This window comes from Peromyscus californicus, unplaced genomic scaffold (genome assembly GCF_007827085.1).
Source record: "Peromyscus californicus insignis strain IS unplaced genomic scaffold, ASM782708v3 Scaffold_6__1_contigs__length_162567912, whole genome shotgun sequence".
NCBI lineage: Eukaryota > Metazoa > Chordata > Mammalia > Rodentia > Cricetidae > Peromyscus > Peromyscus californicus.
In genome coordinates, this window is record NW_026294584.1 from 23384806 (window position 1) to 23401985 (window position 17180).

Here is a 17180-nt window from a genome sequence, read left to right on the forward strand (position 1 = left end):
GTGTTGAGTAGGTTAGATTATCTTTTCGCAGCGACAGATGATTGTGATGGTAGTCTAGTGAGACTGACTTTGAAATTTGATTCAGATTGTCTCTAAACATAATTCAGACCTTTCTGTTGTAAAGATTTCTATGTCTTTGCTAAATCCTGTTATTTCCTCCTGTATGTCCACTTCTAGACTATAATTCATAGCCTTGTTCCTCACACTAAACAAGCTAAATGGCATATGATACTTTCATCCTCCTCAGTTTAAAAATGTTAGTTTGACCTTCCTTATTCTTGCTGCCAGCTGAATACAGAGATTCCTGCAGAAGACTGATGAGGCCTAGAGGAATGGTGATCTGTAAGATGAAGGAAGTCTGAATCACTGAATGATGATACCGAGGGCCATCTGTCAGTCAGGAAGATACCATTAGGCTGTTACTGTGATAAGCCACTCAGTTTTTCAAGTAGTAGCAGCTAGCATTAACCAACATTACTATACTTTAGAGCTTCAAGATGGTTAACCAGCAATTGTCTTTGCAGTTACTTTGATATTTCTCCTTGATAGTCCCACTCTTTCTTCTTTGATTGTTAAATAGGCACATATAGCTCATTGTGTATTGTCAGTAGGTCTGACACCCCACCAAGTTGATCATGTGACTTTGATGGAATATATTTATTTGGAAGTAATTAGCTATGTGGTGATATTTTATTTGTGCTTTAATAAATAAACCTTGCCTGGAGATCAGAGGAAAAAGCTAGCCACAATACAGAAGTCATGCAGTGTTAGCACATGCCTTTAATCTTATCACTTGGCAAGCATGATCATGTGTGTTCAAGGCCACACTGGAAACAGAGCCAGGTGTGGTGGCACACGCCTCAAATTCCAGCACGAGTTAACCATGGAGGTCTGGAGGTCTGTACAGACAGACAGGAAGTGTCAGAGCTGGGCAGAAAGAGGAAGTGATGTAACTGGGCAGAGAGAGCAAAACAGATGGCAGAACAGCAAGGCATATAGACATGGGTAGACAGGAAGTAACTGGCATTTGGAAGCTGCTGAATTAGTGAGGTAAGGTTAGCTGTGGCTTTCCCTATTTCCCTGATCTCTCCCAGGTTTTCACCCACATATCTGACTCCATGTTTTTTTTTAATAAGACCATTTAGAAATTCATCTACAAGCTATCACCAACCAAAGCACCTATACTTTCTGATTAAAATATTGAAAAATCATCTTTAAAAAAGTTTATAGGTATCTTAAGTAATGGCAGCCTCAGAGAAATAAAACCAAAGTTTACCAGAGTATCTGGGAATCACAAAGATCTTAGTGTATTTGCTAAATGGTCTTCCACTTTGTTCAGTTCTTATCCCATCTCAACACTTCATTATACATTATAATTTTAAATGAGTTGCATAAACATTAAACAAGAGTAGAAATATATATGCAGTATCACAAAATTAACTTTAATTTTGTATCAATAAACTAAAATCCATAGCAATGTAAAACATTTCAAACAAGTTGTTGCTGTTTAAAAGTAGATTCAGTAATCTACCCTTGCATCTTATCAAATCTATATCCCTTTTCTTCTTTAGAAAGAGATTGCATTTATAATCATCCCCCTTTAAATAAAAATAAACATAAACAATATTTGGGGATTTGGGGCATAGCTTCCTGCTGGTTGGGGGCACCGGCAATCTTATGGAGATCCTGAGAAAATTAAGAATTATAGTTAAATCTTCGCTGTAGTAGTCTGTGAGGCTTTATTGACCCTTCAAGGGTTCTTGGTTGATCAAACTGTATTAACCTGGAAGCATCCCATAGGTTCTCATCTTCTGTGGAAATAAAAGCAAAACCTCTTTTCCAAAGCAACATATCCTTAGACATAATTTTTGAAGTCAAAATACCTTTAAAATATACATATTGAATATACATAGTGGTTTAACTTAGTAGCCTTTACAATCAAATGCCTCTTTCCAGTTAAAAATCCAAAGACAATGTAATAATCTGCAGTACCCAGATTGTTTGTGTAATTTTCATCTTTACATAGCTTAACTTTTATATTATTCTAATTCTCTTTAAAGACTATTTTTCAAAAACTATTCCTTCATAGTTACTCCTTTTTTTCTCTTTCAAGCCTACGTACATTTTTACATATATTGTAAATCGTTTAGAGTTTTATTCCATCTGAATCTGTCTTAATGTGCATTTGTAATCAGATTTTGACCATTGATTTAAACTGCAGTATGCCTACAACCAAAGCGGCAGCCCTGGCTGCTGGCTCTGCACACCTCAGCTTCCCAACATGGCGGAGGTACATTTACTGCCAGCTCTGGGAAGCAATGGGTCTATGCCTCCCACAAGCAGCATGTAGCCTAGAAACCTGTTTTTTTGTCTGTACTAGCAAAAGCTAAATTCACCATATAGTGCACTGCATGGCTTGGAGACACCTCTGTGTACAGCAGCGGGAATCCACCATGCTGTGGATCAAGCCCACATGCCATGAACCTGCCATACTATAGGTCAGGCCCGCACACTGCAGCATCTCTGTATCACGACTTGCCTGAGAGACACAATTAGGTTGGGCACCAAATGTAGCCAGAAGTTTATCCAGTCCTACCTGGCCCCGGGGTTGGGACGAATCTCTCTGACCTGCATCCCACAGCCCCTTGGTCCCAAGTAAACACACAGAGGCTTTTATTATTTACAAACTGTATAGGCTTTTGTTATTTACAAACTGTATGGCCTATGGCTTCAGCTTCTTGCTAGCTAGTTCTTTCATCTTAAATTAACCCATTCCTATTAATCTATATGTTGCCACGTGGCCATGGCGTTACCAGTCTGCTGGCATCTTGTTGCTCCGTCATGGGCAGGCTGGCATCTCCTCGCACTCTTCTTTCTCCTCTCACTATCTCTTGGATTTTCTCACCTGGCTCCATCCTGCCCTGTGGGAGGCCAATGCAGCTTTATTTAGTAGCCAATGGGAGCAACACATATTCAAAGCATGCAGAAAGACATCCTACAGCATTATATCCATCCACACTGTATCTTAAAGTTGACATAATTTGATTGTTCTTTTGTAGAGTTTCCATAATATTAATAGAGCTAGTTAATTCCTTTCTAGCTTTAAAAGTTTTGAGGTGCAGATAAGATGGTTCTGTGATTAAAGCTACTTGTTATTAAGCCTGAAATGTGAGTTAATCCCCAAAACCCATGTGGTAGAAGGACAGAACCAACTCGTAAGCATTCCTCTGACATCTGTACACACACACACACACACACACACACACACACACACACACACGGAATAAAGTGTAAACAGTATTTTAAAGAGATTCTTCTTTTTTGACATGTCTGGTGGATTATTCTCTGTCCCTTCAGAGTTCCTTTTAGCCTCTTCCATGGCAAGGAGAAGGCCCTTCTCCAGGCTTCACTCCATGATGTTTATGTCATATAGCACCGTCTTTAAGTCTGTGAGTCCTCTGACCAACCATTTCCCTTAAAGGGATTCCTGGATTCCTGTTTCTTGATCCCTTTATAGTATTTACTATAGGCTTCTCTAAGATGTTCTTTGGAATTTACTCTGTGATCGTCAGCTTTGGAAGGCAAGAATAGGTCAAAATTGTATTACGAGAGTGCAGGTGGGTGCTCAGATTTCAGTTACTTCTCTAGACTGAGCAGAAACGTATTTTTTAAACCTATCCAACACAATGAAAGTTTAATTGAATATAAGAAGTGTATATACACATATATTAAACATATATAAGGCTATTATCTCTATATGCCTGGCTTTAGAAGAATTTGTCATCACACAATCACATATTCAGAAGAACACTAATTTTACTATACTGTAGTCACTAATTTTACTCGACAGTAGTTCAGTATTTGTTTGATTTATTTGAACATGTTCTTGCTCTCCTTTTTCAAAGATTCTAGCTGAATGGTTCCTCCATTCCATCCATCCTTAATTGCTTTGCATACTTTAGGTTCAATTTCTTCTAGGTAGATTCTTTCAAAAAAGACTCAGGAAGGTTGTTATTTTAATTCTTGCTGATTTACATAACAAGAGTGCAGATATAGTTTTCACTAATATAATTTTTCTTTATTCTTGATAACTTCATACATTTTTTACAATGAAATATTATATCCACCCCTCCCATCTCTCCCACCTTCCTGTATTTCTTTCATCATGTCCCCCTCCCAACTTCTTCCTTTTTTCTTTTCCTTTTTTTTTTTTTTTTTTTAATAACTTACTATGTCCAATCAGGGTTGCCCATGTGTCCATATACTGGAGCACGAGAAACCTCGTAGTGACCACACCTCCAGAGAAAAATTACTTTCCTTCCTCTGGCAACCATCAGATGCCAGGAGCTTCTCAGTAAGTGGTGGGGCCTGGAGAGCATACCCCTCAAAATTTTATGCTAAAATTTTGGTCTTCTGAAGATAACCACACCAGCTGTGAATTAATGGGTGCAATGTGTCAGGTCCCGAAGAAAGCTTTTCACAGCACTCCATCCAATTATCTAGCTCTTATATTCATTCTGCATCCTCTTTTTCTTCATCCTCTTTTTGTGATGCTCCCTCAATTGTAATTTTTATCTAGGGCTCAAGCACATGCTTGCACCATGCCTTTGAATTTCCTAGCTTGATAATGAACTTTGATCCCATGTGAACCTCTTTTCTTTACAAATTACCCTATTTCTAATATTCTGTTGTTGCAACAAAAATGGACTAGGACAGTGGCTCATATATTGATCTAATTTTTCATTGTTTTTGTGCCAAGAAAGACAGACCAATATAGAATGCTGGTAAAATGCCTAGAACATGCTGACTAGAAAACTAAACTAGTCATAATTATATTAGATAATATTATTATACATCAGATTAGATAGAGATGCATATCTCCTTCCTACGTGCTTTCTTTCTTTTTTTTTTTTTTTTTTTTGAGACATGGTCTCATGATGTAGCCTTAGCTGGCATGGAACTCATTATGTAGACTAGGGTGGTCTCAAACTCATAGAAATTTGCCTGCCCTTGCTTCCCAAATGCTAAGTTTAAAGCTGTGTACTATGCTTGTGTCCACATTTTTTTTCTTATTCTCAGTTATGCAATTTTAATTTCTTTTAAAAATCATTCTCTGTAAATATAAGGCAAGAAAAATATAATTTGGTAGTGATAATATTTAAATATTTAACATTCATATGATATATAATAAACTATATTTAAAACTAGTTTCTAAGATAATAGCTCTCATTACAAATATACTAAAGCTAAATCTATTTATAACTGGAACTTTATCGATTTTGTCTTTAACTGTACTGAAACAGTGGCAAGCACATTCCCTACTTGTATACATTTATGGCTATTTTTCAAATCTCAGATTAAAAAGTATATCATTTTGAAAATTTTGAAATTGGAGACAAGCCACCTAATGTCTTGCTGTCTCAATGCATTTGCTGTTTTGATTTCTATGAAGATTAAAATAGGTTAAACGTTATAAAACACTATTTTTAAAGGGCAAAAGTTGTTTTATAAGATGAGTGTACAGTATTATAATTTTAGGGTCATGATTAAATCCTTCAATAAAATTAAACTATTACGTTTGAAGTTTCACCCTGCTTAAATACCTAAGTTCTACTCTGCTTATATAGAAAGCCTGTTTAATAGCCTTTTTGAGACTGCCTTATTTTTTTCAGTAAATGACTTTTATTGCAGTCAACTTTCATTGCACTCCAAATGCTTTAAGTGCTTGAATCTTCCAACCTTTTTTCCCTCTTTCTTTTCCGTGGTATTTCAATCACCTTCACTTCCCACTCTGTTTAAATAACCCTTCCCAGGTCCACCTCATTTCCCTATGCCCTCAACTTGTGTCTTATCTTTTTTTAAAAAAAAATAACCTACTGTTTGTGTTGTTAATATTCTCATGGGTGTGAGGCCTCCACTGGAATATGGTTGACCAACCATAGTCCATTTGTTTAAAGAAAACATAATTATTCTTGCCAAGAAGCCATCAGCTGTCAGTAGCTCCTGGGGAGGGGGGTAATGGGAGGACTTATGAGCCCCTCTCTCTCCTATGCTAGAACATTGACCTGCTGCTGCTGCTGCTGCTTCTGCTGCCCCTCCTCCTCCTCCTCCTCCTCCTTCCTCCTCCTTCCTTCCTTCTTTTCCTCCTCTTCCTCCCTTCTTCTCCTCCTCCTCCTTCTTCTTCTTTCTTCTTCCTTCTCCTTCTTCTTCTTTCTTCTTCCTTCTCCTTCTGCTGCTTCTTCTTCTTCTTCTTCTTCTTCTTCTTCTTCTTCTTCTTCTTCTTCTTCTTCTTCTTCTTCTTCTTCTTCTTCTTCTTTTTTTTTTTTTTCAAGACTGGGTTTCTCTATGTAGCCCTGGCTGTCCTAGAACTCATTCTGTAGGCCAGGGTGGCCTCGAACTCAGAGATCCACCTGCTTCTGCCTCTGCCTCCCTAGTGCTGGAACCACTGCCTGGCTGACTTGGTTACTCTTGTGCAGGCAGCCATGGCTAATGTGAGTTCATGAATGCAGTTTTATTGTCATGTCTAGAAGACACTGTTTTCTCCCTAACCTCTTGCTCTTAAAAATCTTTCTGCCTTCTCTTCTTTGATGGTCCTTGAAGCTTGGTGGGGGGTGGTGATAAAGATGTCCTATTTGTGACTGTTCATCTCCATGAACATTTACTCTCTGCACATTGATAAGTTGCTATTTATTTATTTACTTATTTATTTATTTATTTTTTGGTTTTTCGAGACAGGGCTTCTCTGTGTAGTTTTGGTGCCTGTCCTGGATCTCACTCTGTAGACCAGGCTGGCCTCAAACTCACAGAGATCCGCCTGGCTCTGCCTCCTGAGTTCTGGGATTAAAGGCGTGCACTCCCGCAGTCTAGCTCAATTGTTAATTTCTGCATTAACCACCACCCACTGTGCAAAGAAATTTAGGATGAAGATTGATAGCTGCACTAATCTATAGGTATAGAGACATGAATTTACAGGACAGTTTGATATTGTGTCCTTTTAACAAAATAATAGTAATGGATTTACCCACTGGGGCCTGTGAACACATCAAAAATGGGTTCTTAGCTGGCTTAACAGTACCAGAAATGCTTTTCCTTTGTGGAGTGGGTCTTAAATCTGATCAGAAACCAGTTGTTTACTATTGTAACATCTCATGTTACTATTGCACCCGTGGGCATATTTTGTCACACTGGTCATTGTGGTTCACAAAGTTCTCAGTTGGGTAAAACTTTTGCTAACTTCCTCCCAGCAACCTACATCAGCTCTTTCTGATAGTATGAAAGCTATCTGGCATGGAAGAAGCTTCCTAGTTAGTACCTACTTGATTTCTCCATGTCCTGTGAGCTTCAACAATTGTGTCTTAGCAAGTTGTGTGTGTTAAACCAACAGCAGGGATAGTAGCCTGTATTTGTGTGTGTGTGTGTGTGTGTGTGTGTGTGTGTGTGTGTGTGTGTGTGTGTAGGCATCTTTGGGTTACCCATGACCACCAACATGATGTATCTGTACCTTGCATTGGGGTTTGCAATTGATAACATAAATCTTCTGGGAGGAGCATTATCTCTTGTGTAGAGTAACTCCAATTAAACTTCTTTATGGGAATAAATAAATAAATGTGTGTGTGTGTGTGTGTGTGTGTGTGAACTAAAACATGTTTCTATATGCTTTCTAAAACATTTTTAGTGTTATCCAAATCTTTATTCAGCTTTTATCTTCCTAATGTTTACCTGAGCTCTTTATTTAAAATTTAAAATTTGCTGTATGGCCAGTGCTTAGTTTGGAAAGTGCCTTTTTTGAAGGAACAGACTTGTTATTAAATTTAGTTAGATCTAGAAGTTTAGCTTATTGCAAATTTCAAAGAACTGGTTGCCCTTTATGTAGCAGGATGTTTTCTTGAGTCAAGCTTCTATGTATATTTATTTATTTATTTATTTATTTATTTATTTATTTATTTATTTATTTATTTTGGTTTTTCGAGACAGGGTTTCTCTGTGTAGCTTTGCGCCTTTCCTGGAATTTACTTGGTAGCCCAGGCTGGCCTCGAACTCACAGAGATCCGCCTGGCTCTGCCTCCCGAGTGCTGGGATTAAAGGCGTGAGCCACCACCGCCCGGCTTATTTATTTATTTTTATTTTTATTTTTATTTGTGTGTGTGTGTGTGTGTGTGTGTGTGTGTGTGTGTGTGTGTGTGTGTGTGTGTGTGTGTATGTATTTGAGCACCTGGATCCTAAAGATTTAGTTCCAGTTTTCCAGCCATCAGCTCTTGAGCTATTGTAGAATTTGGGTGACCTGGTACCCTGAATAGTTAGTTCATTTGAAGTGTTGATTCCTTCTACCAAATTCTCCTAGACAGGGTTTTGCTATGTGTCTCAGGCTAGTGTTGACTTCAGAATTCTGCTGCTTCAGCCTCTGAGTGTTAGTATTAATAGGCAGATCATGTTTGGTAAAAAACAAAAATAGATTTTGTGTTTGGGTATGTATGTGTGCCAAGGCATTTCTGTGAAGGTCTGAGGACAACTCAGGTGTTAGTTTGCATTTCCACCTTGTTTGAGAAAGGTCACTTCTTTGTTACATATGTTATGCTAGCTGCCATGAGAGCTTTTGGTGTTCCTTTTTCTGCTTCCCGTTTCCATGTTAGGTTATATTACTGGGATAACAGATGATGCACTACTGTTTCTGTTGGCTAGTATTATTAATTAAATATTTGTATTAAGATGCTAATATGATTTCTGTACAGAAAATAACAATGTTAGTGCTTAGTTTTCTTAATCATGTTGCGGAATACTTTTAGGATTCTTTGCAATTGTAATAATGGGGTTCTTGAATTAAGAATAAAGTAGTTGGTTCTTATTGGTGCTGTTGTGACAGCTGTTTCATAGAATTACTATCTATACAATACTTCAAGGAATGATAGCTCGATTTTAAGATCTAAATATAAGCCGGGCGGTGGTGGCTCACGCCTTTAATCCCAGCACTTGGGAGGCAGAGCCAGGCGGATCTCTGTGAGTTCGAGGCCAGCCTGGGCTACCAAGTGAGTTCCAGGAAAGGCGCAAAGCTACACAGAGAAACCCTGTCTCGAAAAACCAAAAAAAAAAAAAAAAAAAAAAAAAAAAAAAGATCTAAATATAAATGATTTAAGTTTGCACTTTGCTTGTGTCATTATAAATGGGAAGCTTTGGCTGATGTCTAAACATAGAGAATTGACAGTTTTTATTTGCTCATATAGACCGAACTGAATATATGGTAACCAGACTGAAGTGTGTTAAACTACAATAAAGAATGGAAGCACTTCATGTATTGTATGCTTTACATTATGCATGACGTTTAGAAATAAGACATCTTTACTACTTGCTAAGTGTAGTTTGCAGGATATCGCGACTTGTATCATATTACCCTAGAGCTAAAGTTCTTAAAGTTTCTAACATTCTCAAACTTTTTTTTTGGTAGAAATTCCACTTTTTTAACTTTCCACTGGAGATTATTATCTTAAGATACCAGATTTTCAAAATCGCTAGTCTTCAGTAATTGCCACTAAAATAAAAAAATTAAAAACAAAACAAAACAAAAAAAAGTTGGGAGCAAGTTAATTGGATATTCTGTTGTATTACTCTTGCAGTTGAATTTATTGTGCTAAAATGTAAAACTGTAATTGGTGGGAAATATATAGAAATCAATAAAAATCTCAGGGCATCTAGGCTTAGATTTTGAAGTGGTCAAAACCCCAACATTGGAAGTTTAGACAATATGAACAGATGAGTTTGTTGATACAGTTGTACTATTTACGATAAATGCTCTGGTAATCGAAGAGCTTCATTGTATTTGATAAGTGGGGTTATTATGGCTGATCATTTCATGGAAGATTACTGTCATTGTCAGCTAGGAAGACACTCCCTGCCAGCCTGTGATCTCTACATACATGACATACATCTGAGCACATGTTCACACTAAATTTTTTAAAAATCTGTATTTATTTACTGTAAGATTAGGAGGAATTTTTTGTTGTTCTTGCTGTTTTTTTGTGTATTTGTTTTGTTTTGTTTTTGTTTTTGTTTTTTCCTGAGACAGGGTCTCATTATGTAGTCCTGACTGTCCTAGAACTCGATGTATAAAGCAGGCTGGTCTTGAACTCACAGAGCTCCACCTGTCTCTGCTTCCTGAGTGCTAGGATCAAAGGTGTGTTCCACCACACCTGCATGTCTGGCTAGGAGGATTTTTTAATTTTTACTTTTTAATGGTGATAGGTACTGAACCCCAGGGTCTTGTACTGATCAAATGATCTACATACTCAGCTTACAAAGAGTTTTAAAAGCATATAGGCTACATACAATTTTTAAATAGCTTAGAGTAAATTAAGTAGAGGTTATGTTTTTCACTATTAATGGCTTTTTAGTTTCATTGTCCTTTTTATTATTGGCTCTGTCATTCAAGGAGTAATTGTTTTTATCCTGTTTCTTTTTGGTAGATGAAGTATAAAGTAACTTTTAAAAACCTTTAAAAGGGCATGACAAATCAAATTTTAAGGTATACATTAATTTCATTTTCACAGTTTATAAAATTAGTATATATTGCTTTTATAAACTGGGAAAAATACTGGAAAGAATTAAGAGGTAATAAGAAAGGGTCAAGGAGAAAAATAGTAAAACAAACAACAAGTGGGAAGGAAATATTACAAACTAGGAAAAAATACAGTATAAGCTATGACAAGAGGGATAAACTCACTTTTTACAATAACAAGTAGGATTAGATAGTTTGTATAAAACATACCCATTACATTTGATTAGATGATCTTGAGAATAAACATACAAGGCAAATTATATAGAAAGCAGTTGGGAACCATAATATTTAGCTTGATAGTATTTAAAAGTAAAAAGTAGTAAGTAAGACAGATGTTAATTACAATGCCTATAAGTAATGATGATGTTACACATTGACATGTATCAAATTGTAAAGAACAAAAATATAAATGTGAATTTTTTCCAAAAAAAGAAAATTTTTAGAACTCAGTAGTTGACATATTAGATAACCTTTCTAAGTACCACATCCAGTGGCTAACTCTTTACTCTTAAGTTTTTATTTAATTCAGTTGACAAGTTGTATTCTAAAGCCAAAATGTATGTTTTTTTATTACTCAGGAAAATTAATCAGGTGTAGCATGAATCTTAAAAATTCTTATCAATAAAATCAAACCTGAGGCCAGTTATTGGGGTGAATGCTGGAAGATCAGAGAAGCAGAACAAGCCACAGCTACCTCACCTCGACAGTTCCTCAGCTGATCCTGTTTCCTCAGACTGGAAGGAAGCTTCTGAGTTCTCATCCAAATGGATCTCAGCTGAACTGCTGCTCGAAAGCCTGAAGCTTAAACAGCTAAAAGCTTCTAGTTTCTGGTCCTCACGCCTTATATATCTTTCTGCTTTCTGCCATCATTCCCTGGGATTAAAGGCTCACTTTCTGGGATTAAAGGCGTGAGTCACCATGCCTGGCTGTTTCCAATGTGACCTTAAACTCACAGAGATCCAGAGGGGTTACTGCCTCTGGAATGCTAGGATTAAAGGCGTGTGCTACCACTGTCTATCCTCTATGTTTAATATTGTGACTGTTCTGTTCTCTGACCCCAGATAAGTTTATTAGCGTGCACAATATTTTGGGGAACACAATACCACCACAATCATGCTTTTTTTTGCACAAAGAAAATTACATGCGATTCCTAATAGTAGAAATAGACATTAGGTTTTCTGCTTTTATGCACAGTAAACTTTAATTAAGTAATAAAAATAAAGAGGGAATTTGGTAATTTTCAGATTTTCTCTAATAATTCTTAGGTCAAACAGAAGCTACATTTCTAAGATAGTGCCTAGATAATATAACATCAGGATCCATAGTACTTTTTCTCTCTCTGTTTTGATAAACTAATAGTGCATTCTGGTTTCAAGAAGATACCTAAATGACAGTGACAAATTAAATTATTTTTCCTGATCTTTAGTAATATGGGTAGTACAATGCCTGATTTAAAACAGGACTGTAAAGACTGAGTCTTGGGAACTTTATTCGTTCCCAATCCCATGGACTTTATTATAAGAACATATTGATAGTATAAGTTATTTGGGGTAGATACATGGAAAATCTAATTTCTTTATATGTTAGGTGTTTCATGTAATAATGTTGATTTTCAGTAGATACTTAAGGTACCTGAATGTGGAAGAGAGTGAAATTGTGGGAGCAGATTGATCGAACTGTATAGAATGTTCAGAGATCTCTCTGTCTCTTTCACCATGTATCTTTCCCCTTGCTCTACTTCATTACACAATGAATTCCCTTTACTGCTTTGAATTCTTCATCTACAAATAAGGATGTTGAATTAAAATACGAAGTTCTTTGTGAATATTATTTATGTGGTCATAAGTCAATTCATTGACTATTAAACATGAGCTTCTTTTCAGTCTGTAGTATCTGAAATTATGTTCTGGTGGGAGAGAAAGACAAACTTAGGGTACCATGAAAGCAGAAGGGATTGAGGATTTCTTAACTAGAGAAGGAAGGAGACAAAAGGATGTTGAGCAAGCTTTCACAGTACCGGTCTGATGACTGACATCTAAACTGGTCTTAGAGATCAGTGAGTTTGTCAGATGAACTTGGAAGGACAGAATTATAGGCCGAGGAAATAGAGGGTTCAGAGATAGACACATTCTACTTTTGGGAAAAATACAAATGATTCAAATGACTCTAGAATAGGCATGTGGAAGAGTAGCAAGATGATAAACACTGAGGTAAATGAGAACCAAATTGTGGAAATCTTTTATGTCATAAGTAGATGATAACTGTGGAATTAGTTTTAGCAATGGTAACCAAGGAGCCAGTGTAAGATTTAGTTGAAATGAATGCAGAGATGGCATTTACAAACAAAAGTGGCAGCTTGTGAGGCCTGATGGAATCTTAATTAAAGTTACAGTAGAGATGATATGTAGATTTCCTTACAGATCCCTAAAATGATTGGGTTTTCACATCTGTGAAAATCTTACAGATTTTTTTTTATGTATATATATGAATATATTTCCTTGGAAAAGGGTCCATAACTTTCATCAGCTCATACAAGAGGGCTATTAGAGTTTGTATGTTACTAGAAAAAGTGATGAAAAGACATTTACAAGCTCTGAAGTTTATTAATTTAAAAATATGCTCTAACATCTAATTTTTTTTTCACTTTTATAGCGGACAGACCAAAATCTCAGCAAATTCGAACCTCTAGTACAATAAGGCGAACCTCTTCCTTGGATGCGATAACAGGACCTTACCTCACAGGACAGTGGCCACGGGACCCTCATGTTCACTACCCTTCATGCATGAAAGACAAAGCGACTCAAGTAAGATGAGCAAATCAAAACTAGTTCTTTGATTTTGAAACTCGAATGTGATTAAATTATCCTGGATATGAAATAAAGCCAACCAAAGCAGAAGCCATTGTTTTAAATTTGCTGCCTCATAATAATTTTTTGTCAGTTGGATATAGAAGTTTTTAAGTTATTTAATATTTAGTAAGTAAATTTAGTCTGTATTATATGATTTTAGAGGCATACTGTCATTTTAAGAATTGTTTTATAATAAAATGATAGTTCTATAATAAAATGAAGATAATGACTAGGAAGCATTTTAGAAAATTTATTTTTTTGAAGAAAAGTTTGCACAGGTCTTGAAAAATGGCTTCTAGAGTATTAGCAACATGGATTATGTTGAAAGGCTATTTTCCTGTTATAAAGGCAAGACTAAAACCAGTGAAATAGAAAATTTTCCATTTTCTTATTTTCCCTATTTTAAAAGAATCCCTAGCCTTTTGAGTTGAAGAACATTTCCTCTCATGTCAGAAAAAAGTATCTAAACATCTTTACTTATTATGGTCTGTGTTTTTTTTTTTTTTCTTTAAGTCAAAATTCTTTTTTATTTATTTTTTTCTTCAAGGCAAGGTTTCTTTTTTTTTGCTTTTTTTTAAATTTTTTTTTTAAATTACACTCATGATATTCATTAATTACACTCATGATATTAATCACATTTGTAGTATCCATAGACTACATTCGCAATATTCATTCAATTATATATAATTTTAATTTTTTTTTTTTTTATTTTGCAATACAATTCAGTTCTACATATCAGCCACGGATTCCCTTGTTCTCCTCCCTCCCGCCCCCCTCACCTTCCCCTCAGCCCACCCCACATTCACACCTCCTCCAGGACAAAGCCTCCCCCGAGGACTGAGATGAACCTGGTAGACTCAGTCCAGGCAGGTCCAGTCCTCTCCTCCCAGGCCGAGCCAAGTGACCCTGCATAAGCCCCAGGTTTCAAACAGCCAACTCATGCAATGAGCACAGGACCCGGTCCCACTGCCTGGATGCTTCCCAAACAGATCAAGCCAATCAACTGTCTCACCCATTCAGAGGGCCTGATCTGTGTTTTGACTATGTCTTCACTAAATGTTTTTTGAAAATCCTGAAATATATTAGAAATATACGTGATTGTTATTGGGCATAAAGTACATGTCATACAGGTAGGGATAGAAGATAGTAAGTAGGTATTGGATTAGGAAATATATATAAATGTAAGGGTATTCAGAATAAGAGCATTTGGGGCTTTATATTTTTTAACGGAATTACAGTTTCTTGTTTGAAGAATGAGGGAAATGCAGGAGAGAGCATTTTGGACATGATCTGTGAGAACCCTGCTTAGCAGTTTTGTTGTCACTGTTTTAGGCAAGCTTGGAAACTGAAAGGAGTTGCTTTTTTATCAGCCATCCCATCAGCTCTGCTTCATCATTTTTTATACTGCAATCTTTTGCTTTCTATTGTTTTAGCAAGAAAATGATAAATTTGATATAGCAAGCAGTGGGATTTTCAGAAGAAAGAATTCGCATACCTTACAGATATGGGGTAGGCATTAGAGGGAGATACCGATAGAGATGATTGAGAACCATATTCTAGAAGAGTTGGATTCACAATTGTGAAAGAGTATAGGTATAAAGGGTAAGAGACAACAAGTTGAATGACTCAGAACATAGTTTGGGGAAGTCACACAAAAGGATGAAAGAACTAGTTTTATTTATTTGGAAACAAGTAGAGGGAGCTGTAGCTAGAGTTTTCCTGCCTGGCCCACAGTCAGGACAAATCTCTCTCACCTGCCAGTCCTACAGCCGCTCAGACCCAACCAAGTAAACACAGAGACTTATATTGGTTACAAACTGTATGGCAGTGGCAGGCTTCTTGCTAACTTTTCTTACAGCTTAAATTAATCCATTTCTATAAATCTATACCTTGCCACATGGCTCGTGGCTTACCGGCATCTTCACATGCTGTTTGTCATCATGGCGGCTGGCAGTGTCTCTCTGACTCAGCCTTCCACTTCCCAGCTTTATTCTCGCGTATACTTCCTGCCTGGCCACTGGCCAATCAGCGATTTATTTATTGACCAATCAGCAACACACTTGACATACAGACCATCCCAGGGAGCAAACATTTACTATGTACCATGTACTGTTTGTTTTATTACCTTTTTCTTGTTTAATTTTCACAAGAACATTGCAGTATAATTCAGATGGGAAGCAGAAACTCAGAGAAGCAAAATGACTTGCCCATGATCATGCACCTAAGTCATATTAAAACTAGATTTCTTCCACAGATTATGTCTGACTTTCCTAGTGTAATAGCTGACATGGTGCTGATAATAGTTGCTGTTCTTTTTAGATTATATCTCCCCTAGGGCAAGAAAATCTTACATTTATTAAACATATGCTTTGTACTAACACTATCCAGAAATAGTATCTTATTTATCTTTTAAAACAACTCTGAAAAATAGCACCCTTAAGAACAAAAAGCAGAGAGAAGAGCTGGATAGTATAGTCCTAGAAGCCAAAAGAGAAAACATTTCTAAGAAAGGTTAGTGACTGATGCCAAAGAGAGGTCACAGAGACTATAAGGATCTAGGGATTAAGGGTATGTTGTAGAGAGTATAGAATTAATGTTATGGCTGGGTAGAGTGCCAAGATATTTGGAAGTAGAGAGTAGTGTAGAGGCAAAGACAAAAGTTCTGCGTAAGTTTCTTATGTGTCTCTTTATCTGCACAGTTGGTATATTGAAACCTAATGCATTGTTATACAATGAAATGATACTGAAGTGTGGCAAATGCTATAAACACACTAGGTTATTAACACTAGCTGTAGGAAAACAACTTTTAATACTTTTCAGGGTCTTTAGCAAATACGAACACCCATTCATATGTATATATTATTTAGTTACATAAGATACAGCTCATCCAACTTTGACAAATAAATTTTCATAGGGACCAGAAAGTCAAGTTTGAACTGGAAATTCTTGGATACCTCAGAGTTATATGAGAGAATATGTTCATAAGGGCCAAACCTATCCAAAGTCTAAACTACTCTCTTCTTGTCCCATACTATGTTCTGTCATTTGAAATGCCTTTTTATGTTTATAGAAATTTTGAATACCCCCCCCCACCATCCTCACAATTAAATTCTGTCCATAAAGGTCTTTTCAGACTATGGAGGTCAGGCTTCCTGTTGTTTAGTTCTAAATAGGCCCATATATATCTCCCTACAACAGGGATAGGCTTGTGGTATGCATGTGCTTTGTCCCTGAGTGTCCTTTTACCCTGTGTATGTCTAGAATAGGGTCAGAGGAATTTCCTATAAATCTTGGAGTGCAGAAGGTGAGCTTGCCATGCCTGGGTCTGGATATAGGTCGTTTATTTGAAATTTGACTTTGAAAGGAAAGTGAAATGTAAGCCTTAATTCTTAGATAATAATGAATTGAAGGCTTACAAAACTTAGCTAATGGATACAAGGTTACACAGCTGGTTAGGTTTGAACAGATTTGAGCCCAGATTGGCCTGCTTCTTAGGCTTTTGGTTTTTCTTCACTTCTTCTCGAACAGCCACTGATTTGTATAGCATTTAATCTAGTGTTTGCCTCACATGCCCAAGAAATGCTCCTGCCCCTGAAGCATTTATAAGTTTAATTGAAGATACAGGAGAGGAACATACAAAATTACTTTTAGTGCTATATCTATTCTTCATGGATTGATTCTTGAACTCCTGTGGGAGTAATTTTTTTTTAGTTTGATGTCAGTTGGGTAGATAGTATGTACTCATCTTGCTATAGATATTAAATATTTGCCTTCCCTTTGTAAAA

The 17180-nt window shown here is 36.6% G+C and overlaps 1 protein-coding gene across 5 annotated transcripts in view; it reads left to right on the forward strand.

The window, feature by feature from the left end:
- Positions 1–17180, forward strand: part of Glcci1 (glucocorticoid induced 1) — a 79839-nt gene that overhangs the window by 13171 nt on the left and 49488 nt on the right. For all 5 annotated transcript variants that reach the window (XM_052719834.1, XM_052719835.1, XM_052719836.1 and 2 more), the window contains exon 2: positions 13199–13350. In XM_052719834.1, coding sequence (XP_052575794.1) covers positions 13199–13350 — 152 coding nt within the window. The remainder of the gene's footprint in view (positions 1–13198; positions 13351–17180) is intronic.